General features: G+C 42.6%; 1 protein-coding gene across 3 annotated transcripts in view; it reads right to left on the reverse strand.

The window, feature by feature from the left end:
* Positions 1 to 8030: 8030 nt before the first annotated feature.
* The window catches only part of cskl (c-src tyrosine kinase-like), a 57311-nt gene continuing 37929 nt past the window's right edge, over positions 8031 to 27412 (reverse strand). For all 3 annotated transcript variants that reach the window (XM_028584844.1, XM_028584851.1, XM_028584856.1), the window contains exons 5-13: positions 21691 to 21910; positions 16303 to 16396; positions 13049 to 13114; positions 12852 to 12951; positions 11884 to 11974; positions 11197 to 11270; positions 9824 to 10019; positions 9002 to 9088; positions 8031 to 8231 (exon numbers count right to left, since the gene is read on the reverse strand). In XM_028584844.1, the coding sequence (XP_028440645.1) occupies positions 8049 to 8231; positions 9002 to 9088; positions 9824 to 10019; positions 11197 to 11270; positions 11884 to 11974; positions 12852 to 12951; positions 13049 to 13114; positions 16303 to 16396; positions 21691 to 21910 (1111 nt within the window). In that variant the 3' untranslated portion in view covers positions 8031 to 8048. The remainder of the gene's footprint in view (positions 8232 to 9001; positions 9089 to 9823; positions 10020 to 11196; positions 11271 to 11883; positions 11975 to 12851; positions 12952 to 13048; positions 13115 to 16302; positions 16397 to 21690; positions 21911 to 27412) is intronic.

Here is a 27412-nt window from a genome sequence, read left to right on the forward strand (position 1 = left end):
TGGCTTACCTTGCTTTGCTTTCACCCTCTACTGTGATAATGACAGAGATGTTCACAAGTCATTTTTTGGAAGTCCAAGTCGAGTCTCAAGTCTTTGAGCTCAAGTCCAAGTCAAGGCTCAAGTCTTTGAGGGGCAAGTCCAAGTCAAGTCTCAAGTCTTTTGCCACAAGTCCAAGTCAAGTCTCAAGTCTCTGGCCAGCTTGTTACCTGTGACGATACATACTACATTTTTCATGGGTGGGATGTGCGTTTTGAGATGCCTGATGAAATTGGTGCCACACACCTTGCATGTAGCTGTTAGCTTACTGCCGCTGTTTATGAAGTTATTGAAAGCAAAACTAATGACAAAAGGCACAACTCCGGGAGGACTAGGTGTTGCCCATTGTCTATGCATTTTTTGATATGTGAGTACACGCACATAAGGCATAGTGCATGCGTTACGTTGCACATTATGGCAAAAGGCAGGGGACATGCAGCTCGTCGTACGTTTCCCCAACGTATATGCACCAATAAAAAAAAATAGAAATACATGAATACATTTAGTTTTAAAAAGCAATAATTGCATGAAAACAGGTTGTTGACGAGTCTCGAAGCTCAAGTCCGAAGTCTGAAGTCTTTTGGGTCGAGTCACAAGTCAAGTCTGAAGTCAGCTGTTTGTGCAACTTAAGTGCGACTCGAGTCCCCATCTCTGGATAATGTTATAAAGGATAGATTTACATTTTTTTAAGTCTGTTTTTAAAACAATACCCACATCCCCATATGTGTTTTTGGTTGTTGCAAATGTTTCTCCTCGCCATATAGGCCTTGAAGGGACCCCTTCCTAGAAAGATTTTAAAGATGGAGAACAAAATTCACCTCAGTCCTGCTTCGGTGTAAAAAAAAAAACTAGGTCAGTCTCACAGGCATTCATTCCAGTTCCCTCATACAAAAACAACTATGGTCAGAAATCCTTCTTCTATACATACACCAAAATTTGGAATGACATTCCCCATCACATCAGAGTGCTACCATCCATCACATATTTCAAAAAGGCACACAAACTGTTCCTTCTCAACAGCTACACTTGCACATTGAAACGTGTATTGTCCAAGTCTTATTTGCACTGTTTCTATTGTTATTTTCAGTTGTCTGTATCTGTCTAGCCCATGCTAATGTCCTGTGCCAATGTTTTGGTCCTCATGTGCCGTAACTGTATTGTTCTTTTAGCTGTCTGAATATGTCTAGTCCATGCAGATGTCCTGTACAAATGTTTCTGTCCTTATGTCCTGTAAGTTGTGTCCAGTGTTGTACGTTTCTTCAAAACAGGAACCTGCTGGAAACCAGTTTCTAAACTGGGTCAGGCCCGTTTATATTGTAACTTAAATGTTACTTTTAACTTTCCTGTATAATGAAAGAAAAAAAGAAAAAAAGAAAGAACATTCTAACCAAATCAGCCAAAGCTAATACGAGGCTTCAGCAGTCTGGGTTACACAAATCAAGCGGGTATCTTCCAAAGTTATAGTCTTTCCCTCGGTTTGTTAATTTGTCTCCACTGCAGCTCAGCAAGGAAACAGTCCATGAAAACATGTACACAAATAGATTTTTTACGCAGAACTAGCACTTTGACTTTTGTCGCCCATCTATGACAAATAATGGTGTTAGGAAGGGAATTTCTTCACAGCTTACATGGGGAGGAGAAACGATCACAAAAACTGTTTCACTGCACATACTGTATGTGCCTGTGGATATTATTTTAAGATAGACTGGAAATATGTAATCATCAACTATCCTGTCAGGGGTTGGATTAAAAAAAATGTATGTGTTAAAATAGACATTTTTATATAAAACATGTCTGAATAAGCCATGAGTTTATTTTGCCTTTATTAGCTGAAGATGTATTCCTTCAGTCTTCAGTCCGGATGACGCTCTCTGACTCTGTGACGTCTGAGGTTGGCCTCCCTTCTGTCTTCATGTCAGTGCTAATGAATAGCTCTGTTTGCGAGGTCATGCCTCCTGCAGACAGACATGAAAAATACACGAGCTCTCGGTGCAGCTCAGAATAAGAACCTCCGAATGTGACGTTAAGACGTCAACATTTACGTGGCAGACACAACTGATGCTGTATCAGACTAAATAGAGCATGCAGTTCAATAAACTCCATATGATGCACATGGCCAACAGGGGAGTGATTCAGCTTGCTCAAACCTTCAACAACACTGTGGCACAGCACATGAGCCTGAATGCAGTGGCCCACAGACAAAGACTTTTCCCCCTGCAATGTATCACCAAGCTGTCTTTAAAAGAATAGGTTAACATTTTCGGCAAAACGCTTATTCCCTTTCTTGCGAACAACATTCACGCCTCAACTAGTATCTACTGTTGTGGTGCACTTGAGAAAAACACATTAAATGTTAGTATTCAGTGTGAAAAAAAAAGTGGTTTAATAATGGATTCACATACCGGTGTTAAAAGCCTTAGACACCTAGTAAAGTGTCAAAACGACTCCTTCCTCTCATCATGTACTTGACTTCTTTCAAAGAATTGAGAGTGGTGGTATTACAAGGGCCTCCACCAAAGGGGACTGTGTAATACCTTTTAGGTGCACCACATTTGGACAACCTGTTTTGTCAGTAAAGGGAAATACATATTGGAATAACCTACCCCCCACAATAAGGGACCGTCCCACATTTTAAAACTCATTTAAAAATCTGGCTTTTAGAAAACCAAGGCTGCACTCACTTTTAACTGCCTCACACATTTCATTATGTGTGACATTTACATGTTCTGTTGTATTTTGTCTGGACTGTTGTTGTTAGTGTTTGTCTTGCCTCTCGAATTATGAGGGTGTTGCATGCTTGTTACTGTTTTTATGTTTTATCTGCCTGGGGACAATAGATGAAAACTAGCTATGGTGCTAACTCTAGCATATTTACATTGTGTACTTGTACTGATGTCCATTAAAATGCACTGTCCCTATTTAAATAAACAATGAAATACAAAAATACAAAAGAATACTGAGGTGCACCTGCTCCAGTGTAACTGACTGGTTTTAGTGGTTACTTTCCAGATGGAAGTGGTTCACCTGTGCAAATATAAAATAGGGTTGTGCTGCAAAAGCTACAGTACGACGGTGAATTAACTGTTAATGCCGTGTGATCCGGGCCTGAGACTGCACACAGATTTGTGTGTCTTTCTGGTGAGTCATGTGGCTTCAAGAAATCTGCCATCATGTAACCCAGCAACAGCACATGAAGCCAAGGCTGGCTGAAAGCAAAAAACAGAAAAAAAACAAATAAAAAAAAAACATGACCTGACACCCTCCTAGCTCACCCTCATTCTGTCATACATGTAAATCTGTCAAGTCCGGCTTCACACGCAGGACGACAATGCACATGCCAACGCCACAAAAACATGTGCAGCCCTCAGCATCTTCCTTGGACTCAGCCAAAAAAAACAAAACACATTGTGTTGGCGTAATCAGATTAATTTAGGAGCTAATTTTTCGCTGTCAAGTGTGCTGCCTGGCTGCCGTCAGTTGCACGGATCCATAACTTATCGAAAGCTGATTAACACATCAACCCTCCTGCTTCTGCCTACTAAGAGCGCAGAGCTGTGCGGTTGTCAGGATTACTTAAGTGTGAACGAAAAACCAAGGCGTCCAGACATGAGAGCTGTGTGTTAACTCTCACTCCTGTCACCACAAGCTCTCATCAGTGATAGCTCTAGTTGGGCTTTACATTTTAAAATGTATCATTATAATTCAACATATTATATAAAATTATAAGGGTTTACTGTTCTATGGATGTAATATATGAAGGCTGTGGTGTCAGATGGTCTGGAGGCGAGAGAGAATTATAAGATTGCGTCTGTCAAGTGTCCTTGAACAATAAATGATGCAGCTGGCCTGACCTTTGACCCCTCTACTAGAACGTGCACATCTCCAAAATCGAATGCCTGACATCTTGAGTAACTCCTTCACAAATGCAATTCAATCCAGGATTGAAGCTCTCTGTGTGGCTCCTTTTTAGCTCCCTTGGGAACTCAGAATGTACTCTGCCTCCCGGTGGCCATTTCTGGCAGCCAGGCGACATCCAAAAATGTTCCCCCAATCGGCTAATGAGCTGTACTTTTTGCCAGTGAGCCGAGGAGACAAGCTGAGCGTGGAGGGGGAAGGGGAGGGACCTCTGCGGCAGGCCCGTCTCGTGCGGCCGTAGCAGGATGGCAAACTGGAGCTGGCGTGATAGGTCCTCACAGCAGCACAGTCTTGGCCATGAGCACAAACTGCCTTGCTTACGTAACCAGCCCTTTGTTACCGCCCTGTCACTGTCATTAAAATTCCTAGGAATCCTATGAATTCCCGTCCACGAACACTTGTTTGCTGCAGCAAAGGAAGATCCACGGTTTGGGCAAAGTAAAAAATGACAAATGACTGTTGAATGAGTTTAAGTGGAAGCACAACACAACATCAGTGAGACTAAAAGATTTCCGGTCCCATCCCACCCTGCAAGTTACACTGGGGGCGAGTGGACACCCTCCAAAGAGCAGAGGCGGCACAGACAGTTGAATCCAGCATCGTGTTAACCACCGTGAACTGCTCAGCTGACATAACAGCAACACTCCTTCACACCTAGTGTATACGGCTCTGCTGACACTTCACCACCTGTTCATGGCACTTCTGCTATCAAAAGATCATCATAGGAGGATTTATTTTTAGGTGTACATCTGTAAAGAGATTGGGCTTTGAGACAGGCGAGACGCACTTCTTTAGAGCATCAGTTCAAAGTGACTTTGTCTTGTGATCCTCTTCACAGGTTGTTCATGAAGTGCTGCTGAATAGTTTGTTTTCTCTTTTCAGGTTGTTTGATGTGATTCAAGGAGACAGGGACGCTAAAAACGAGTCAGCGTTTTATAAATAAGAGAAAACCTGTTGAGAAAATAAGTGTAATGACAGATTTTCCATCCTGTAAGGCATCTCAAATCCCTCATAAAGGTAGCTATAAACCAGATAAATCTATTCCAAGTAAGTGATACTTCCTAATCTTAAATATCTCTGGTCTATTACAGACGACTACAAAGCACGTTGTAATTTGAGCTGTTGGCTTATGGTCTTAAAGGTCCCATGGCATGAAAATGTCACTTCAAGAGGTTTTTTAACATTAATATGCGTTCCTCCAGCCTGCCTATGGTCCCCCAGTGGCTAGAAATGGTGATAGGTGTTAACCGAGCCCTGGGTATCCTGCTCTGCCTTTGAGAAAATGAAAGCTCAGATGGGCCGATCTGGAATCTTCTCCTTATGAGGTCATAACAAGCAAGGTTACCTCTCCTTTCTCTGCTTTGCCCGCCCAGAGAATTTGGCCAACCCATGAGAGAGAGACTTCATGGCTTTCAAAAGAGCAATGTGGCAGTTGGTCAAGGCCACACCCCCACACCCCCACCCTCCACCTTGCCCCCCCTCCTCCTCAATAGCTACAGACACAGAAATGGCACATACTAAGGAAAGCTCATCGTGGCTGTAATTCTGCACCAAGAGAAATCTACAATTCTTGCATGGTGCAAAACTGCATTCAAATGTTTGTTCAAATTCCCTCAAACCAGGACTGTAGATTTTGTCCCACCTCCCAATTTTTTCCATTAGGATCACATTGGTAAGGAATCTCTACATGGCGAGTATGAACAGGAGAAATGATTACAGTGACCAAAAACTGTTTCATGTACATATGGGCTTGTGATTATTGTTTTAAAAAATCATTCAATCATCCATTCTGATCTCGAATAGACTACAAACCACATTGTAGTTTGAAGTGTTCTTATGGTCTCCATTTTCAAACCTGGATGGGCCAGGAAAATCTAATTGGAGAGAATGAATGGCAAACCTTCACCCTCTTTATCAACTATTACTATCAAGGTGCCTCTGAGCAAGGCACTTAACCCTGATGTGCTCCAGTGGGGCTGTTGAATAAAGCTAGCGCTGTGACCGGCAGCTTCCAGGTGTGGCTGGCTGTGAGGAAGAATATGAACCATATTAGTGCTCTATCAACTTTTTGTAATTTCATTTCATGAAATATTCAACTCCCTACTGTTGAATATTTCTACTATGGACTTAAGGGGATGTTATATGAAAATTCAATGTGTTAAAGTGCCCATATTATGCTCATTTTCAGGTTCATAATTGTAATTTGAGATTGTACCAGAATAGGTTTACATGGTTTAATTTTCAAAAAAACATATTTTTGTTGTACTGCACATTGCTGAAGCTCCTCTTTTCACCCTGTGTCAGGTCTCTGTTTTAGCTACAGTCGCACATGCTCAGTAGCTAGGTAAGGATTACATGAGCTAGCTAGCTGTTTCTCCAACTTCGGCCTGTACAAGGCAGGATTAGCCCGGAGACTTCTTCTAAACGAGGGCGCACTTCCAACTTTGCGTGGAATACCTGCAGAACAGGGACATGTAAGTAGTTCTATCCAATTTATTTAGTAGATTAGGGTGAATTTGTGTGTGTCGTAGAAAGGCCTGCAGATTTTGAGCAGCTCAACCGGAGACTGAAGGCAGGACACATTCAGAAACCATATCTCACTCAAAACAAAATAACACCCCAAATCCCAGAAAAAGTGATATGGGCACTTTAAACTCTAGGGCACTGTGCATTCGGCACGCACGCACGCACACACGCACACACGCACACACACACACACACAATGATGCAGGTGTTCCCACACTGTTCAGATGGAATGATTTATTCATAATCATGATAGCATAATAAAACAATGAACATTGAAAGCACTGACAGTTGAACCCAAGGCCTCTCACACAGCATGCACCACCCCGACCCCAGCGTTCACAGAGACACCCAACATTCCAACGCCAAGAGACACCCGGCTTCTGAAAGTCCTCCTTTTTTATTCTCTGCCAAAGTCAGTTTTTTCCTTGTTTTTTTTTTTTTTTTTTTTTTTAAATCCTTTAAATATATTTTGATATAAAAACAAGCCCACGTATGATGAATCAACCATGTCTCTCCCCGACTCCTGTTATTGTCCTGCCCCCCCTCACCCCCCATCCACTTCTTCTACTGTATTGGTTTGAGGACGAACATGATACTGGCCCCCAAATCCTCTCTCTTCCTGTTCACGCTCTCTTCATGGACACGTGAAAAAAAGAAATCCCAGTCTGATGGGGTGATGGTGGAGGTGGAAGAGACGGCACTAGAAAAAAAAAAAAAAAAAAAAAAAAAAAAAAAAAAAAAAAAAAAAAACGGTTTGATAACCTCCCTGAAAAAAAAAGCAATAAAAAAGATTTCTTAAAAAAGTAATAAAAAAAAAAAAAGTCCAGTTGAAAGACGTGCTGGAGGGAAGTCTGGAGCTCTGAAGACTGGAGGCACTTTAGCACAGAGCGAAGGCCCCACACCTGACACCACACCGAGGGGAGGGAAGGAAGGATGGAATGACGGAGAGCTGGGCTGAATTCATGCAGAGCCACAAGGCGATACAGAGATCCGGGAATGATGGAGGGGGAGGGGGAAAAAGAAGAAGAAGAAGAAGAAGAAAGAGCACCTGACAAACGTGGAGGAAAAGGCCAGCCTCCCCTCCAGTTAATGTCACGTTCAGGAGAGGAGGAGGAGGGGAGGAAAAAAATAAGAAAAAGAATCTTCTAAGTAGGAAGAGGAGAAACTTGGACCAAGAGAGGAGAGAGACAGAGAGAGAGAAGGAAATAGAGAGACAGAGAGAGAAGGAGATGGAGAGAAGGAGATAGAGAGACAGAGAAAGAGAGAGAGAGAGAGAGCGAGTGAGCAGCGGCAGGTATAGAAGGAGGAAAGAAGAGCAGTGGTCCATCAAGAGAAGAGGAAAGTGTCCGGCAAAAGCTATACAACACAAACAGGAAAACAGTCCTTGTATGGAAGCAGAGGGCGGCTGGGGCAGGAGGGGGAGGGGGGGGCACAATATGGCAGTCTCACAGGCCAACAGGCTAGGCAGGCAGGAGGAAGATGCTGTGGTCCATCTTCTCCTTCTCCTCCTCCTCCTCCCACTTTACAGCTGTGCTGGGCTGTGTCGCCCCCCCCCCCTCTGGGCCTCCTCTTCACAGGTAGAGCTCCTTGGCTCTGATATGCTGCAGTTTCTCCCTCAGCATGCGGAAGGAGGGCCGCACAACGGAGTCCAGGGTCCAGCACTGCTTCATCAGGTCGTAGACCACGGGCGGGCAGCCGTCCGGGGCGTCCATCTTGTATCCCTTCTCTACCCGGGGCACCACCTCTTTCAACGGCTGCGAGACAAGAGACAGAGAAATGTTTGACGTGGACTCTCCGCGTGATGATGGATATTCGGCTTACGCGACTGACAATGGGACTAGGGCTGTCCTCGACTAAAGAAATTCTTAGTCGACTAACACTTATAGGATTTTGTCGACTAATCGATTAGTTGATTTAATTGACAGAGCTGTGCGCTTTGAGAGGTGGTTAAGACTAGAAAAGCACAATATAAATGTAGTTAATTAACCATCTGTAAAACTGAGTTTCTCCACAATTACTGTAATCCTCCAAAAGCACCACTTTAAATCTTGTGTTTACCATAAATGTGCTCAGAAGTTTCTTGGAAATAAGTAATTAAGCATGAATAAGCATAAAAAATGACTAATCGACTAAAGACATCTTAGTCGACTAAGACCAAAACGACCGATTAGTCGACTAATCGACTAAGAGGTGGCAGCCCTAAATGGGACTCGACTGCCACCACGACATCCCGGGAAACAGTTATTCCTCACAACAACAAATAACTAAATATGTAAATGTCACTACATATGCAGGAGTAATTACATTCATAATACAGTACACATTTTCATCACCTGCTCCAGCAGTCTCATGGCACAAATCTAATTATTTTGAGGTCAGCACTGAAGGTACAAGACATCTCACTAATTCTGTACAAATAAATAAAAAATAAATAAAAACACTGGTCCCCAGCGATTAAGCCTGCCACCTGCTGGTATACCTCAGACCTCGGGGAGCCACAGAACTTTGGTGTTCAGGTACTTACAATTCTAGGGTAAGGCACACGCCCAAAGGAGTAGATCTCCCAAAGTAGGATTCCATAACTCCAGACATCCGACTTGGTGGAAAACCTCTGTCGGGAAATAAAAAGGAACCCAAATTCAAACATTAAATAAAGGCATTCAAGGAGCGAGACTTGGTTTGTTATTAGTATTTCAGGAGTTCAAGTAAGGAAACGTGAATAGTACGACAAACACAAAAGTAACACCAAATGTGTTCAGTGAGTTGAATCAGCATGCAGGATCCAAAGAGCATGTGCACATGCAGATTTGAAAGCTGCTAAGTGGAAAATAAGGAGCCGCAGGCTGCCTCTTAGTCCAACTGCTGCTATCAAACCAAGTCCTGAATGGGATTCCAATCCACCTGAACTGGTAAACAACACAGGAGCAAAAACATTAGATAAAAGCTGTTAAAGCTTTTCTATAAACACATTGGGCCTCATGCAAGAACCTCCTGGACGAACACATTTGGTCTTAATTGGCACGTAGGAATGATTTAAAAGAATTTGTTGCATCCGCCCAATTTTTTCGTACTTAGAATTTTCTCTTAGATATAAAAGGAAATTCACAAGTAATCCAGACCTGTTGTACGGGTCGTGTACAGATTGTCTGCTTCTTGCTAAATGTGATGTCAGAGCGGTGTCAACTTTGACATCAAATAAAAATAAAATAAAGTTATCATCCCTGCTTAAGAGTGGTCCGAGAACTTACTTACGCTGGCACTCAAATTAAATGTAGGGGAAGCAGCTGAAAAGCAACAGCACATTAGCTCAGGTCTGCTACCCGTCCGACCCCTTGTCATCTCTCACCTTCTCTCTTAGTGCTTCGGGGGAGGTCCATTTGACGGGCAGCTTGGCAGTGTCCTGTATGGAGGAGGCCTCCTTGGTGAGGCCGAAGTCGCTGACCTTGGCGATGTTGTCGTCAGACACCAGCACGTTACGAGCTGCCAGGTCTCTGTGGACAAAGTTGTTGGCCTCCAGGTACTCCATGGCCTCGCACACATCACTGGGTGATACAGGCAGACAGGAGGGATGATGACTGAGAGAATAACAACGCACAGGTGTGCATCTACTCCTTAATAATAAAGAAATAAAAAAGACCTGCCAAATGATTAACGACAACTGCAGTGCAAATGTAATTAATGCAAAAAGAGACGGTGAAAGTGGAGGAGAAAAAACAGGAAATATCTGAACATCTTCCGCCTTTACTTGCTTAAAAGGTCCAATATGTGGGAACTTCTCCCATCTAGCGTTGAGATCATATATCGCCATCAACTCTGTCGCGCCACGCAGTTCAAAGTACGTATTACAGCTACGATAGCCTTCACTCTTTTTTTCTGATAACGCTGGTCTCTTGCTCTTTTCAATATCCTTTTTCTTTTTCTGGGCAAAGAAGAAGAAGACTCCTGTTCCTGAAATTTCGATTTTGAATACTTGTGGTCCTCCATGTTTCCTTCTTCAAACTTGTCCGGGCCAGGAAGCTACGATACCCATTAGCAGCATCAGCAGCACCTGTGAGTTTATCATGTGACAGCGAAAACGCGAAAGGCGGAGCGATATGTCCTGTATGTCCCTTACCGGCTAACGTATTTCAAGATGGCGCATGAATATGGAGCGTCTACCCCAGTTCATGCGAATGCAAATGTAAAATTTCAAGCCAAAAGGAATACTTGGAATTGATGGTGGTGATAAATATTTATGAAAAAGGACAAGTGTGTGAACGGGCAACACAGATTTTGAAAATGAACAACTAAACACCTTACAACACTGGACCTTTAAAGTTCACGCAGTAAAAAATCTAATCCCATTGCAAATCTCTAACATGTTCATTCGATCATGAAATACTTGGATGCTTGCATTTCTGCCTACTGATAATGGTTGCACTCATTTTAAGTCGTGCTGGTTACATCAGCTAAATGACTGTTGAGTAAATGAATACTTTAAGGCACTTGACTTGCAGATAAAGCAGCCGTTAATCAAGGCAGACACCCTGCAGGATGGTGGCTTGTGTAAACAAAGGGCTCTTTTATGTTCCCAGTCAAGAGCGTGACACTGTTCTTCTGAAACTCTATTCACAACCTGACAGTTAAAGAGCAGCAAGTTGAGCTCTAGACCTTGAGCTGGGCTGATCAAACATTTGCCTTTTCTACAAATGTACTTGAACAGAGATGAAGAGGACTCACAGAGAGAACTTGAGTAAGCAGTCTCCACCGAGCACGGTCCGTCCTCGGGAGCGCAGGTAGTCCACTAGGCTGCCCTGTGTTCAGAGGAGGAGGACATTTTAAGCATGGATGGTTCCAGTCAAAAACAAAGTGATGGTGTATCCTCAACTGAGCAACATGGGAAGAAATATGTTTTAAAGCATGTCAATTTACTAATTCAAACTTTGAGGTTGCTAAAAACTGGATAGGAGTGTCTTGTCAAGTCTTTTGGTATTTACATGAATCATTGTTATTCATTTGTTATTTAGGTTATTATTATTAACTTAAATAGTAAGGTCTACTTTAGGTTCCACATATCACATTAAAAAGGAAGAGTTGCGCATTTTTGGGGGAAATACACTCTGGCTGAAAGTTAGACGACAAGGTTGCTACTGCTCTCATATCTGTATGGTAAATTTAAAGCTACTGCCAGCAGTCAGTTAGCTTAGCATAAAGACTGTAAACAGGGGGAAACAGCCAGCTGTGACCAAATCCACCTTCCAGTATATCTGACCTCTCACTAATTAACATGCTGTATGCTGTTCGTTTTGTGGATTAAACAAACCAAATAGAAAGTTTAAAAATATGTGCGTACCGGTATTTACAATACTGTTATAATATAATAATACTTATTTCTTTTTTTTTAACATGTTAAGGCTTGTGACAAACCTTTGCCATGTACTCTGTGACAATGTAGAGACTGCCCCTCTCCTCCACAATTACCCCCAGCAACTGCACCAGGTTGTTGTGCCTCAGTTGCCTGTACAAAGCATAACAGAAACAGAAAACAAATCAAGTGTTAGTGTGCTGGAAACATAAAGGCATCTTCTGCCTGTCCACATCAAAAAAATAAATAATGAAAAAGTAACCTGTGATAGAAAGCAACTTTTTATTTAAAGGAACACGCCGACTTATTGGGAATTTAGCTTATTCACCGTAACCCCCAGAATAAGACAAGTCGATACATACCCTTCTCATCTCCGTGCGTGCTGTAACGCTGCCTGACGGCTCCAGCATTAGCTTAGCCTAGCACAGATCCTGCAGGTAACTGGTTCCAACTAGCCTACTGCTCTCAATTGTGACAAAAGTGACAAAATAACACCAACATGTTCCTATTTACATGTTGTGATTTGTATAGTCACAGCGTGTACAAAAAACAACGTAACATGAGACACAGCCGTCTTCTAACAGTAAACAAACCGGGAACTATATTCTCAGACAGGCTTGCTGCAAGCATATCACTCCGCCCAAGTACTATATTCTTCCGCCTGAGAATATAGTTCCGGTTTGTTTACAGTTAGAAGATGGCTGTGTCTCATGTTACGTTGTTTTTGTACACGCCAGACTTATAAATCACAACATGTAAATAGGAACATGTTGGCGTTATTTTGTCACTTATTCGGAGCAGTAGGATTACTGGAACCATTCACCTGCATGTTCTGTGCTGGCCTGATGCCGCTGGAGCCATCAGACAGCCTTACAACACACACGGAGATGAGAAGGATATGTGTCGACTTGTCTAACTCTGGGGATTACGGTGAATAAGCTAAATTCCCAATGAGTTTAAAGTTCCTTTAAAAGAGAAAGGTGTGCCTGTGTGCGTACACACACAAAAAGCAATAGTTGGAGGATCTTACGTCATGACAGAGGCCTCTGCGATGAAAGCCTGCGCTGTGGCGTCATTTTTGATGCACTTGACCGCTACCTTGGTCCCTCTGTAGTCTCCTACCATCACATCTGACACGGACAAAGGCAGGGCCAAGTTTTAGGCGATCTTAGTCTCTGATGTTTGAAATTAAATGATGCAGAGATCCTTGTGAAATCAATCCCTCACCTCCAAACTCCCCTTTGCCAATGGTCTGAAGGAGTTTCAGCTCTTTTCTGCTCAAGGCCCAGCCACCTGCCAAGAGAGGACAGATAACACTTAGCAGACTTCACAGGCAACTCGGACATCTCTCCATTTGTGCATGTATAGGTCCTGGGCATGTGTGCGTATTTCAGGCCTGTGTGTAATGTGTGTAATTAAAAAAAAAAGTATTAATAGGATAATAAAGTATGTCTTCTTCTTCAATCATGCTATAGGTCCAATAACATAAATGTAAAACACTCATGCATTTACAAAAGCCAAAATCACCACAGCCCATTTATACAATTTTGTAAAATGTTTACATCAAAGAACAAGAACTACTTTACTATTTAGAAAACATTACATTTTCATTAGTCAGTTTCACGTGCATCTTCTGGTCAGAATAAGAGTTCTTCTTTCTTTTTTTTTTTCGTTCTTTAATGTGAAATGCTGTTTGAATTTCCAAGATAGAAACGTATTGCTGCCCTGGCCCTGTCGTGCCCGTTCCGACTCCATTGTGACTGATCACGCAAATAGCAATTTTTTTCTATTTCATATCGGGGCTTCTGGAAAATGCATTAATTTGCCTTAATTTATTCAGAGTGAATAAACTCGTGAAACGGAGAAGTATCGTCATGTAATCCACTGATTTTAACAATGTAACCATATTCTAAATACCAACTATTTAAATTGTAACTGTAACGGAATACAGTTACTCATAATTTGTATTCTGAATACGTAACGCCGTTACATGTATTCCGTTACTCCCCAACACTGAAACTACACGTGTTAACGTTAGTGTCCAATCCCTCACAAGACCAATAACAAAACACTTTCAACATACCGTAGAGACTTATGAGAGGGACATTGAACATAGCAGTCATTACATTATAAATTGACAAAGTCATACCTTACTCTCCCGTTGTGGTTTTTAACAGAGCAAGTGAAAAGGAAAAAGAGAGAGAAAGAAAAGGAAAAGTAGTTCTTGAATTAGCGGTTGCTTTGTTCCTATCAGCTCCGCGAGCAGAACGTTTTTCAGAGACCCAGGGGCAGTCGGTCTTCATCCTCTACGTGGACTCAGGTTTACACACCCATCTCCGGGAAATCTGGGTACGGTAAAACTGCTCAGCAGCGCCCGGAGAGTTAAATGTGTGGCGAATGCCATTCATGGTGATGGCCAGGACTGCAGGGTAGAAGAGGCAGTAGCTGATTTTCGCCTCACGTAATTTTACTTTCACTGGATTAAAAGGTGGCACGGAGCTTGCTCACTTCCACTGGGAGGTCGGGATAGATATGGATGGGTGAACCCCGATACATAAGGCGGTCCTTGCCTTTAGCGAGACTCAGGATTTTCTCTTTCTGTGCATAATAATGCATCCGGACTAGTAACGGTCTTGGTCGGTCTCCTTCCTTGGGTTTGGGGGCTAGCGATCGGTGAGCTCGATCAATAACTACTGGAGAGCTGAAATCTTCAGTGCCTAGGATCTCATGTATGAGCTCCGTCATGAACTTGGTGGGGTTGGTTCCCTCAGCGCCTTCAGGGATCCCGATAAATCTCAGGTTCTGCCGGCGGCTTCTGCTTTCTAGGTCGGTGCATTTATCCAATAGCCGTTTAACCTCTTTGGACTTCACCTCGTTCTCGTTTTTCGAGCTTTTGGATTCCTTCTATGGCATCATTGAGATGCTGTGCCATGTCAGCTTGCTCAGTGGTCGTTTGAGCTTGGCGTTGGCGAAGTTTGTGTATTTCCTCCTCGACTTCATGTCGCAGTCCTTGCAGGCTGGAGGACGTCTCAGAGCGTATGGCTTCCATTTCCTGTTTAATTTCTTCTCTCAAAGTAGATATTTCAGCCCTGAAGTCTGCTAATGCAGCATTACGAGACAGCGTCAACTCTTCTCTCAAAGATTTGACAGTCAGTTGTTCGTGCTCCGCCATCTTGCCTGATTTCGCAGCCATGCTTAACTTTTTTTTTCTCCCCGTCATTCCCTGACTACTCAGGCGCGATTGTGACTCGTAACAAACTAGTATTAAACTTTGCAAAACAGTCTTTTGAAAAAACAAATGGCAGTTATGTGCGAAAATAAAAATAAAATACGGGAGCAGTCGGTACCTACGTCTAGCTTATCTCAGCTGGAAACAGAGTTCTTCTTTCTAAATGATTTATCTGTTATTAGTAAGAAAAAGTGTTGATTTATTGAAACATTTTCCAGTTCTCTGGTGTAAGAGTGAAGGCTGTTTTATGGTTGTGCGGAGGCTCCATGCAGAGCTTTCAACGCAGCCTACGTAAGTGGCCTAATGTTTATACTTGTGCGTTGGTGTGTGCGTCGATCTCTTTAAGAGAATAGAAGGGCCGGCATGTGTGTGTGCGTGGGGAGTGTGTGGTAGAATGAGTGAGAGAGTGACCGTGATTAGCTTCGGAGCGAGCACCGAATCTAGACGCATAGTGGGAGAAACAAAGAGTCTCCCCTGTGCTTTGTGACCATAGCCGGAAAGCTGTAGACGGAAAAGTTCCCCCTCTCCTTGATTTCATGTTGTTTATGGAAAAGGAGAACCCAGAAATGAGTCGGGGGAAATGCAACGCTACCAGGTCATAGCCGAGGGACGTGCGTCGCCACTACGTTAAGTTACATTTTTGAGGTGCACGTGAGGCTACGGCGTAGGGTCCGGCGTATGGTCGGTATCTTTACATAGGCTTGGGCTTGCGCTCCAGGTTGCGCGGTAAATGCGTTTCGATTAGTGCAAAAATGGATGCTGAGGAGGTGAAACGGAGGCTGGCCTCTGGCGATTACGTTTTGGTTGCACCGGCAAAAAAAGCATGAGTTTTTATAAATGACTCGGGCCTTGTTACAGCTCTACTCCACGAACCTACGTACGCACCCAAGGGGTCGATTTAACGCAAAAGCATAAATCAGCCTTGAGCCGGGTCAGATGGGTACATGAAGAGGAATGAAGAGAGACAGAGGTGGAGGAAGACTCCGATTGACCTCGGGAAGTGCTGAAGTCAAGCAGTCGTCCCCAGACACACAGAGATTAATTACCCTCCGTTGATTAATGCTATTAGGACGAGGAGGATAGCGGGTTCTTGTAGGAGATGCTGGCTTTGTCTGCACACTGTGCATGTGCCACAGACTGTACGCTAGTGAGGTTAACGTGACAACGTGTGTATATAAACACAAGAATGTCCCCGTGTGCATTGGTGCCAGTGTCCCTGTAGAGCAGTGTAATGAGCTCAGTGTGTCCTTACTCCTGGAGAACTCGTCCTGTGCTGCCACTGTTCCCTCCATCAACTTGGGTTTAATCAGCCGGGTGCAAAGGCCATCGGCATCTTTGGTGTAATGCTGGGGACAGAGTCAGAGAGAATTAAACGCATTTTCAAAATGTAAAGACAAACATCATTATGCAAGTGTTAGAAATTACAACAAAAATCCAGGCTGCTATTTTTCATTCTGACTTTTCATAAATCTAATGTTTAACAGTCGGCAGTGTGTACTGTAATAGTTCATTCTCCCTCTCCCATCTTAGACATAGTTGTATGATCAAGGACTGATTTTCAAAGATGAAATCTGATTGGTGAATCGGTGTACAAGCTTTTGATATGCAAAACAAAAGCGAGGCTGATGTTTCCAGCAATATGCTCTACAGGGGAACATGAAGGTGGCGATGAAAAGAAGATTCCGGCTGAGAGTTGATATGCAGAGGGGGGCTCCGTTAATTTAATATGTATGGGATAACAGTGGTGTTTCCCTTCACCAATGCTTTGTATCAATGTTAAAGAAGAGGATGGTTGTCTGTAGGGATGGTTGTCTGTAGGGACTCCCTGCCTCATTTCCATACAAAAGAAGAAAATAACATAAGAGACGATAAGTAGAATGGACATACAGTATATGAGCATGTGTAAGGGAAGAGGGTATGAGAGGAGTTGTTTGACTGATGTTTCGGGGCGGCTTCTATTGCTCTGACTGGAACAGGAGGTATATTACACCATCAGAGGAGGCGAGGATGTGTTGTTGAAGAAATGACGGCATCAACAAACTGAGGCGCCAGAGTTGCCACTGTGGAAGCACCGCTTATTTAAGCACCGTGCTCCTCTAATGAGAATAAGGGTTTGATGGACACATTTATAAATAAAAAGGAAAACGTATAACATAATTTATTGACATCCAGCCCATGCACCGTCACAATTTGGCAGTGGTTAAGTTCTTTCAATTTATGTGAAGAGTTTGGCAATTATCTCATCGGATAAGGATGGTTTAGATAATCATAGAAAGTAGGGGTGTGACGAGACGCTTACTCCACGAGACGAGACACATCACGAGATTGGGTTCATGAGAACGAGACGAGACTTTAAATTTTTTTTTTAAAGAAATCCTCAATGATGAAATATATGAATGGAAAATAGTTTTTTTATTCAACTGAAAAATCACAAAATGCAAAACAATTTGTGTGCATTTTGAAATCAACTATTAATGATGAATGTTATTTAACTTTTTTTTACTATTTTAATGAATCATATGCAGTAAAGGACGTGCAAACACTGCAAAATGTTTTGTATAAACTCTACCAACTGGCTTCTGCCTTGTACAATTTCACATGAGAAATCTAACTCCTTTCCACAAATCGAACATAAAAAAATAAACAGTATGTGTAAATAAAATAAATGTGTAAATAACAGAAAATCTTTAAATGCAAACAGTAAGTGTATCAATAACCAAAGTACTGCTCTCTCAAAACTACAAGTGCAAACAGAAACAATTTTTTCTATAAGATAAACTACACAGAACAGCCTAAGATATGGTCATGTTCTTTTCAAGAATATAAGCATGTCGACTATTTCTGGCAGCAGTTGAGACCTTTGGGCAGTAACTATGTCTCCTGCAGTAAAAAAACACACTCACTTGGAACAGAGGTAGCAGGGATGGAAAGGTATGCTTTGGCAAGTGGAGACAGCAAAGGATATTTAGGAGTTGCGAAATCCGACATTTTCCACCACAGAAAATGGCCTCATATCAGCTGCAATGAAAACGCCTATGTCCCTCGTTATTGCCGTGGCTCTTGCACGGCAATTATTTGCAGAGATGCAAAGGCTTTTAGAGTTGTTTGCCCTTTTAATGTTTTCGTCGCGGGTGCAGTAGTTAGAGAGCTGTGGTGGTGCTGTAAGTGTTTTTGCATAGTGCTCGTGTTAGCCGCGGTATACGGCATTTTTTTCTTACAATGTTTACATATTGTGTTCGTCTTGTCTGTCACTCTTTCGCCGTTTATTATTTCCGCAGGAAAACCAAAATGTTTGCACACAAATGATTTAAAAGTTGCAGGGGGATCTTCAATAGTAATTTCACGCTCCATCACGCTGACATCACATCGCCTCACGAGACAACTTTTCACCTCAACGAGAAATCTCGTCACGTTTTAATCTCGCGAGATCTCGTCACACCCTTAATAGAAAGCTACTTTTTATTATACACAACCATGAATAGAATAAACGCAATTCACCGGAACCCACTGCATCTGTACTGCAATCATACATCGATTGAGGTGACAGGATCAGTCTTTTGGAATGAATGTACCTCTGCTGAATACCGACAGCATGTGTCAGGCATCTGAAGACTGCTCTAAAGAAGCTTCCCTGCTGGGAGCTGTCAAGGTTATTGTGGGGACCAGCAGCAGCAGGAGGAGGAGGAGGCGTGTGTGGGTGTGAGAGAGGTCAATGCATCCGATCTTTGACCCCTAGACACACAGCCAACCAAACAACTCGTCAATATCTGCTCATTATTAGGACATTTAGGTTAGACACTGGCGTTATCAACGCAGATGTCCCATTTGGGTGAAATTCAAATGTGTAAGACAAACGGTGAATCAGTGTCTTGTCTTGCTAACAATGAGTCATCAAACCTCTGTGTGACCACTAACTTAAAGCAAAAGGAGGAGCTACCCCACGGACATCCAAAACAATGTTATACGACTGCAGCATGGCGAATTGACCAAGGAGTGTAAGTTACTGTGGCAACCGCCAGGGGGCAGCATGGTGAAGGAGGGGGTCCACTCCCCTCCATTATTCAGCATGGACGCTCTCATATACAGCCACAACCACCCTCTATACATGCATACATTTTTACACAATCACACACATTTGGATTTTCTTCACTTAAGTAGCTGTATCATATGTGAGGATATGTGCAGGGATTTCGATATCTTGAAAAACTCTGTAGTTGTTTACAATTACTTAAATTCAGTCTTATTGCATGGAAATGTATTTTTAGTGCACAATGGTGCTGGATAAATTAAGGTCTTCTCATATGTAATTAACGCAGAAGGGTGTAATCACAGAGTAAAAACACAAAATGGGTCGTTGTCAATAACACATGGAGCCATCTTTGTTTCACTTCAGCAGTATCACTCATCTGTGGATGGTGTGATTGAAAGAAAGGAGGCCTGGGTGTGAAAGTATACCTGTATGTGTGTATATGATATGTGTGTGTGTGTGTGTGTGTGTGTGTGTGTGTGTGTGTGTGTGTGTGTGTGTGTGTGTGTGTGTGTGTGTGTGTGTGTGTGTGAAGCCTGTGGTGCCAGGCCAATAAGAGCAGGTCAGGCAGAGGAGGGGAACAGTTAGCAAGCCGGATAAACACACAAGAATGTTAGGCATCCTCTCATAGCCTATTATAGAGAGAAAGAGAAGACCCGGGGGAATGCAGACAGTGGAGAGGATAAAGACATAGTGAGATTGAGAGAGAGAGAAACGTATGGAGGGAAGGCAGAAGAAGAGTTTGTGATTTTGTGAAACAAAGAGAGGAGGAAAGAAAGCAATATGCCAGGTATACAAGAGGAAACACAAAGAGACAGAGAGAGAAGGAGGGAGGGAGGTGGAGAAAGGAAGTGGAGGCAGAACCAAGCCTGGAGGGTGTGAACAAGAGAGTGAGAGAAGGATAGAGCGATAGATAGATTATGGGTGGCTGATAACAAGAATGGACCGGGGATGTAGATGTTCCCAATGCCAGCTGGCACATTCCTGTCGTCCACTTCCAACGCCCCGCGAGGCAAAGAGATGAGGTCCAATTAAAAGTGTGATAGCCGCCAATCCAGCTCTTCTCTTTATCCGAGAGGATGAAAGACCTCTCTCTTTCTCTATCCTTCCCTCTGCCATCTTGCCTCCTGTCTTCCCCTCTCCACACTATGTCCTTTTATTGAACCGGCTTTCAGATAACAGGCAGGGAGGGAGAGGATCAGACAGCTTTTCGAAGAATGAGAACATGTACTTGAGTCAGATTTTTAGGGAAAATCCATGGGGACACTGAATGAGCATGTGTGTGGGTATTGGGTTCACAGAGTTATGTAATCATGATTGCTCGATCAAATTTCACTAAATACTACGGGTGGGAAAAAATATGTCTGTGTATCGATACAGAGATGCCAAGTATTGATCTATTATTATATATGTGTTAGTCAGGTTGTCTGCTTGACAATACCATTTTGCAGCAATGAAATTGAAGTGAGATGAACAAACAGAGAAATTTATCTTTTTAGATGAAACAGATAGATGACAAAGTTTCCTTTAGGGGACATCATGCAATGAAATTGGGGAAAGATTTGAAGTTGGAAAAAAATTATAAATAATAAATTGCAATATATTGCAGAAGATTATGTTTAAAATTGCAAAATATGAGGCAAGTTATCGCGATGATATCGCATAGTGAGGCCTCTGGTGATTCCCACCTCTACTAAATACTGACATCAAGTTGTAAGATGGATTCCAAATCTCATAAGATCATACATATATACAGAAATTGGCAGATATGGAGTTATAAAACAGACCTTAATTGCCTCACTACACTGTCTAACTGACAACGAGAAGAGACCCAGGAGTTAATTTTGACAACATAAACACTACCTGAAACAAAGTGAGAAACAATGCAAAGTTGATGAGATAACTTTTTGGGGAGGTATCTACAGGTACAGGGTAAATGTAGGAATCCTGAAGTTAAATTGAATATATTTTAAGACCTTTTTTAAAAGGACCTTTACATATACATTTAAGATCTGATTGCCACTTTTTAGAATTGCATCCCCTTCTTTGTTAGAGCAGGTGAGTGTTACTTACATTTATGAAATTCACACTGTGGAGCCCAAACTGTCCAAAATATGTGCTGGTAAAACTTGACTCAGCTTGATGGTGTTTTAAGCCCCCAATGTAGACTTCAAGGCAGCGCTGCGACTGTCGACTTCACCACTGCCTAATCCTAGTGCCTTCCAGGCAGTGCTGCCTGGAAGACGACATTGGGGGCTTAAAACACCAAACCGATGTCTCCAAGGAACTCAGAGGTCTCCAGGGACTAAGTTATGAGGAGGATGCAGTATTTGGCAGAGCTGTTTTTGAATGTCAGTGGTCAACGGTTTCATTTCCTTACAAACAACTCTCTTTACACGCTCCGTGTTTCAGCGGAACACTTTGGGACTTTCAGTCCTCAGTATTCATACGTTTAAAGACAAACCAACCTATTGGCACTGGCAATAACTGGCCAATTATCTTTTTCACCTGCCAGACAGAAAGCCAAGTGAATTAAGGGTATAAAAAGGTATTATGTGATGAAAAAAAAAATAAAAATAGGAAATGGCAGCAATGTTCTCTGCTGTCCCTCACCTCAACCAGCTGCATCAGGTTCTCAAAGTACTCCTCCTCGTCAATGGTGAGCTTGCCGTTGTGGTAGATGATGCGGTAGTGCTCCACTTTGCCGTCGCAGCTGACGCACAGGGTGTAATCGCCGGGATAGTTGGTGCTCTCCCTCACCAGGAACAAGCCCGTCTCCGGAGGGTAGAGGAGCCGCTCGGCCTGCTCCCGAGTTATCTTCCCATGAAACCATCTACAGGGAGGGAAGATGGATAGAAAATCAATGATGAGACGACGAGAAAGAGGGAAAAAATAAGGAACAACAATGGAGAGACAGTTTGAAGGAGAACAAGAAATGAAGAGGTAGAAAAAGTGAAAGGAGAAAGAGTTAAGAAGGAGGAGACAGTGAATCAGACATCAAAATATGACAGGGACAAAGAAAGTGAGGAAAGAAAGAGAAAAACTGGTCAGGCGATTGTTTGAGATTCAAAAACTGACATGTAATGTTTGCATGCCCAGTGCCCACACAGACAGACAGACACAATGTAACAATTGTTGTCACTCACACACACACACACACACACACACACACACACACACACACACACACACACACACACACACACACACACACACACACACACACACACACACGTAACAATTGTTGTCTATTAAAAGACGAGTGTGATCCATGTACAGAGATACCGCATGTGGAAAACTTCCTACAACAGATCACACGTCATTTTTCACTATGCCTGCTTTGCAACTTCAAACCAACCAAAGGATCCGCTTCCATGTATCGCGGCCCACAGCCCTCCTCTGAAATGAGAAGTGAAAAACAAAAGTGTGGCGGTAATGGGAAGCCGCCAGCAGCACTTGTAGTCAGTTGGGCTCGGGCGGAGCAGGGGTGGGGTCGTCTCGACTCCAGGAGTCAGTAGTGAGAAAGTACATGAAGCCAAACAACAGGAAACCACACACACACACACACACACACACACACACACACACACACACACACACACACACACACACACACACACACACACACACACACACACACACACACACACACACACACACACACACACACACACACACAAAGCCTAAGGTAAGAGTCAATAACAGGAAAATGCAATGAGTGGTCAGACGAGGTGGTGGGTAGGACAGATGTAAGTCACCCACTCCTGGCTGAGGTCTGGGACTGACTATGAATTATTTTATTTTTTTTAACTCAGGCAGGGATGAAAAAGATGTTCAGAGTTGTGCTGGCTTTAACGTGCTCGGAGAACAAATAAAGCTCTTGCTTTGCTGGCTCTATGCCCCTGCTTCATATGGCCTAGTGGATAGATCTATAGGCTACTAATGGATGGATTAGGCAGCTGCATAAGAGTATCCTGGTTTTGAGCCTTATCCTGGTTTGGATTATATTCAGAATAGGGTGTATAAATGGAACACAGAGAAACCTGGTTATCCATCTCCCTGTTTACATGATCATTATAGTAATGAGTGGGGGGGGGAGGGAGGGAGGGTTTGATGGTCTGCTTGCAGTTGTCCAGATTCCTTAACATCTCAGCCTCTTATTTATGTATTGAGTTACTTCAAACATGAACACAGTTTGTTTTCTGGGTGTCTGAATGCCGCTGCTCGATGCTTCTCTAGCTGATCACTGGTGATGGAAAACTAGAACGACAACTAATTTCACAATCTGCATTGCCAAATCAGACTTTCCCTTTCAACGAGTTGATCATCACTTATCAAACTTTTTTATATTACAGACTAACTGCTTTGTATTTTGCGTTGAGGACGCACCAGCAAACATGGCTGAGAACAGTCAGAAACTAGGATAAAGTGTTTACATGTGTAATGCGCATATCTGGGATACCAAAAACCTGATCATAATCAGGATTTTGTCATCTGCTGCATTTTACAAATCTTCTATGCACATAAATAATCTTGTCGTTGTCACAGCAAAGTGATTGTAACCTGTGATCTGCAAATGTTCAAGTGTAAAGTAGTAGATATCACGATATTCTTGACCAAATAGCTACCGATATTGTGACGATATTGTAGCGCTGACAATTGGTGCTTTAATCAAATATCTTCACAATGAGATTTTAGATAAATAATCATCAATGTGGATATAATGACTTTGTGGTTAAATGCAAACAATAGAACAGCTAGAACAGTCTGATAAGTTCAGAAATGTACATCACTTTACTGTAATTCAGCATTTAAAACCAGGAATTGACAACACATTCATAATATGGTATACAAAATCTAAGACCTTATCTACTCTAATATCACGATATCAATATATATCAATATATTGCCCAGCCATAGTGTAAAGTATCTTAGATTTCCCAATACAATACAGTTGAGACCATGACAGAATTGTAAGGATTTGGATATCACTAGATATCTTCTGCCTGTACACACCCGGGGTCCTACAAAACCTCAACCACACAACAGTGCACCGTATCCCATCAATTTATGTCACTCCTTGTGTTTAAGGTCGTATTAGCTGCAAACAGTAGCAGCCTACAGGGTCTCTCTATCCACCTTGGCTGGTGAAGAGGTGGTAATCAACGGCTATAATTGATTTAGCTTGCTTTCCCGTGGCTGCCTCCGTCACTCCCTCCTCCTACTAAGACAGCAGAGGCCCTTGTGGCAAAGCAGCTTAATACGGGTTGAGTTGATTAGATCAGTGCAGGCAGCTTCTCCGATGGACAGGAGCTCCTTAACTCCCACTAATCCGAGAGCAGGCGCCGAGCGGGGACGGCCCAGAGACACACACAGCCCTTTGGTGGACACACACTAGCTCTTCTGTCCGCAGCAATAAACTGCAGTTTTCATCCATAACGTCATAGTGATTTTTTAAAGACATAAAAATGTGGTAATCAACTTGGTGGGGACAACAGGGAAGGAGGAAGTAGGGCAGCAGGGATGAACACACCAGCTTTCTTTAGGGAAGGTGTGGTTATAAGTGGCGGCCACATGGTGGCAGCAGAGAGAACAAGCTGTTAGATGGGAGTGAGGCGAGGACTGTATCTACTGCTGAGTATCAAATCAGTCAGGGCGCGAATGGGGACAGAGGACCACAGCTGAACCCTTATGTAACCCAGAAGAGAGGGAGAGGTCTTCCCTGAGACATCTGTTAGTGATTCACATCTAAATCAACAAGTCCATGTGGCCTCCAGAAGGACGGCTTCTGATGACTTGAGCGTTTTGAAGAAAAAAAAAAAAACACTTAACTATGCAGTGATGTCAAGGGCAGCGGTAGGGACATGAGGGCAGCAAGAGTAACCATGCAAAATGTTTGGGTGTCTGTTCATTCCATTAAGTTAAATCAAAGTAAAATGAGTTAAAATGAAAATGAGTTTACTGATGTCAGCAATCAACGGTTACTATCTTTTGTGCCCTTTCTCAACAAAGAAAACACATTTATGAGATAAACATACCGTGACAAGAGTTTGGAAACGGCCGAAAGTGGATTACTTACAGGAATAATAACATGATCAATCAAAGTAAAAAAAAAAAAAAAAAAAAAAAAGAACCAGAGCTACAGCAAAGTAAGAGCTAGAATTGGAGTTTAGCAATTCATGCTATTGTTGTGCGTTTGCAAACCCCACATAGCTGCACAAGGCTAATTTAAAGTTACTGCTGGGCCTCTTCAGACCACACACACACACACACACACACACACACACACACACACACACACACACACACACACACACACGCCGGGTGACCCTATGACTATGTTCAAAATGGTGCCGACATGTAGAATGAGTGGTGGTAAAAGGAGAGGTTAACACTTTCAGCAGCAGTTGATGAAGTGAGACAAAGAGGGTCAAAAGTCTATTTAAATGTTTCCTGCAGTGCCAACAGGATGTTACAATGGCATACCATCAACTCTATAAGCACGGCTGAACTAAAGACTAACATGCTTAGGACTGATCTCTGTTTTTGCAGAGAGAGCACACTCCCTTTAGGGTATATGGACTTCATCCTGGGATTATAATGCAAGGATGGGTCATCTAAGGCCTAGTCCACACATATACGGGTATTTTTATAACCGGGACTTTTTTTTTTACGCGGTTCGGCCTTCCGTCCACACGAAAACGCAGTTTCAGGGCCCTGTAACCGAACATTTTTGAAAACTCCGGCCAGGGTGAGCATTTTCAGGAACGCCGGTTACAGTGTTGACGTGTGGACAGTATAACCGGGTTTTTTGCCTTGCGACGTCAGAGTGTGCGCCGTTATCCGCTGAGTTTGACGTCATATTGTGCGCCGCTAACTGCTTTGTTGATGATTCTTTGCAATGGCTTGACAGCGTGTTTTTGCGTTTTCATGTGGACGGAGATTTATTTTAAACCGAGCATGTGTGGACGGGTTTTTTTTTTTTTTAAAGCGGAGGAGAAAAAACTCTGGGAGAAAAACTCTGGTTATAAAAATACCTGTGTCCGTGTGGACTAGGCCTTAGTCACACAAGACAGCCCCAAATATTCTCAAGACGAACGTGTCTTTTAGGAAACAAGAGGGCCGATCAGAAACAACACATCAACTAAACAGACTTTTCTGTAAAAGTACAACACTAGAAACGCAGATATACAGTACCAGTCAAAAGTTTGGACACGCTTAAATAAATATGTTTAAAGATTGGGTCTGACTTTACAAATGCTGCTATATTCATTTCAATAGAACGGATTGTTATAATGTGACATTTTCTCACATCTCTGAAACACTGAAATTAAAAACTCCTTTTACTAATCTGTGAAGTTTGAATACTTCTTTATTATCATTTGAAGGATGTACACAAAAGCTTTGTCAGCCCTCAGATGACAACATCTGATAGTTACTGTATCTGACGATACTGCGGTAGCCGGTATGCTCTCGGCTTTCCTGTCTCGCTTCATTTGCATATGCCTCGCATTGTGTCTTCCTCTTCTTCAAATAGCTGTCATTTCAAAGAGCCTGATTCAAATGTAGTGCACAGCTGGTCCTGGCCTCTGTGGTAGTCAGACACAATGCAAACCAAAAGACTGCAAAAGAGGGAATTTCCATCTTTTGATGCTTGAAATCAACACTACATTTTCCCTCGCTGCAGGGAACAGAAGTGACCGGGGGTATGACAACTTGTTCACACACTTAAAAAAAAAAAAAAAAAAAAAAAAGGAAAGAGAGCACATGTGGCAAAGCTGTGCAAAACTCAAAACTATACCTAACATTTTTATTTTGATTACTGCTGCATGTCGTCGTATTTTCTTTGGCATTACGCGTCATTGTTTTCATAAAACGTTCTTTTCAAAATACTATTAACATTCTACAGTTATCTAAACAAATGGCAAACCTCTTTGGCCGGCTCGCAAGCCCAAACAAGTGTGTGCGGCGTGCTTGTTGTTGTGTTTCCGGTCTAGCTAGATCCGGTGTGGGGTTGTAGTTTTTCTAACGTTACTAATTGTTGCAACAGCATGTGAAAAAAACTACCAAGTTTGCTGGGCCAAAAAGAATGTTAATCTCGCGATAAAAAAATAACGCGTTTAACTGACAGAACTAATGTGAACACAATAACCGTGTACTATTTATATTTCAAACATAATGCTTGAGTGTGTGTGTGTACAGTATCTTTCTAAATGAATAAATACATGAGACATCCAAGAAAAAAACACACACACACACACACACACACACACACACACACACACACACACACACACACACACACACACACACACACACACACACACACACACAC

This window comes from Perca flavescens, chromosome 1 (genome assembly GCF_004354835.1).
Source record: "Perca flavescens isolate YP-PL-M2 chromosome 1, PFLA_1.0, whole genome shotgun sequence".
NCBI classification, from domain to species: domain Eukaryota; kingdom Metazoa; phylum Chordata; class Actinopteri; order Perciformes; family Percidae; genus Perca; species Perca flavescens.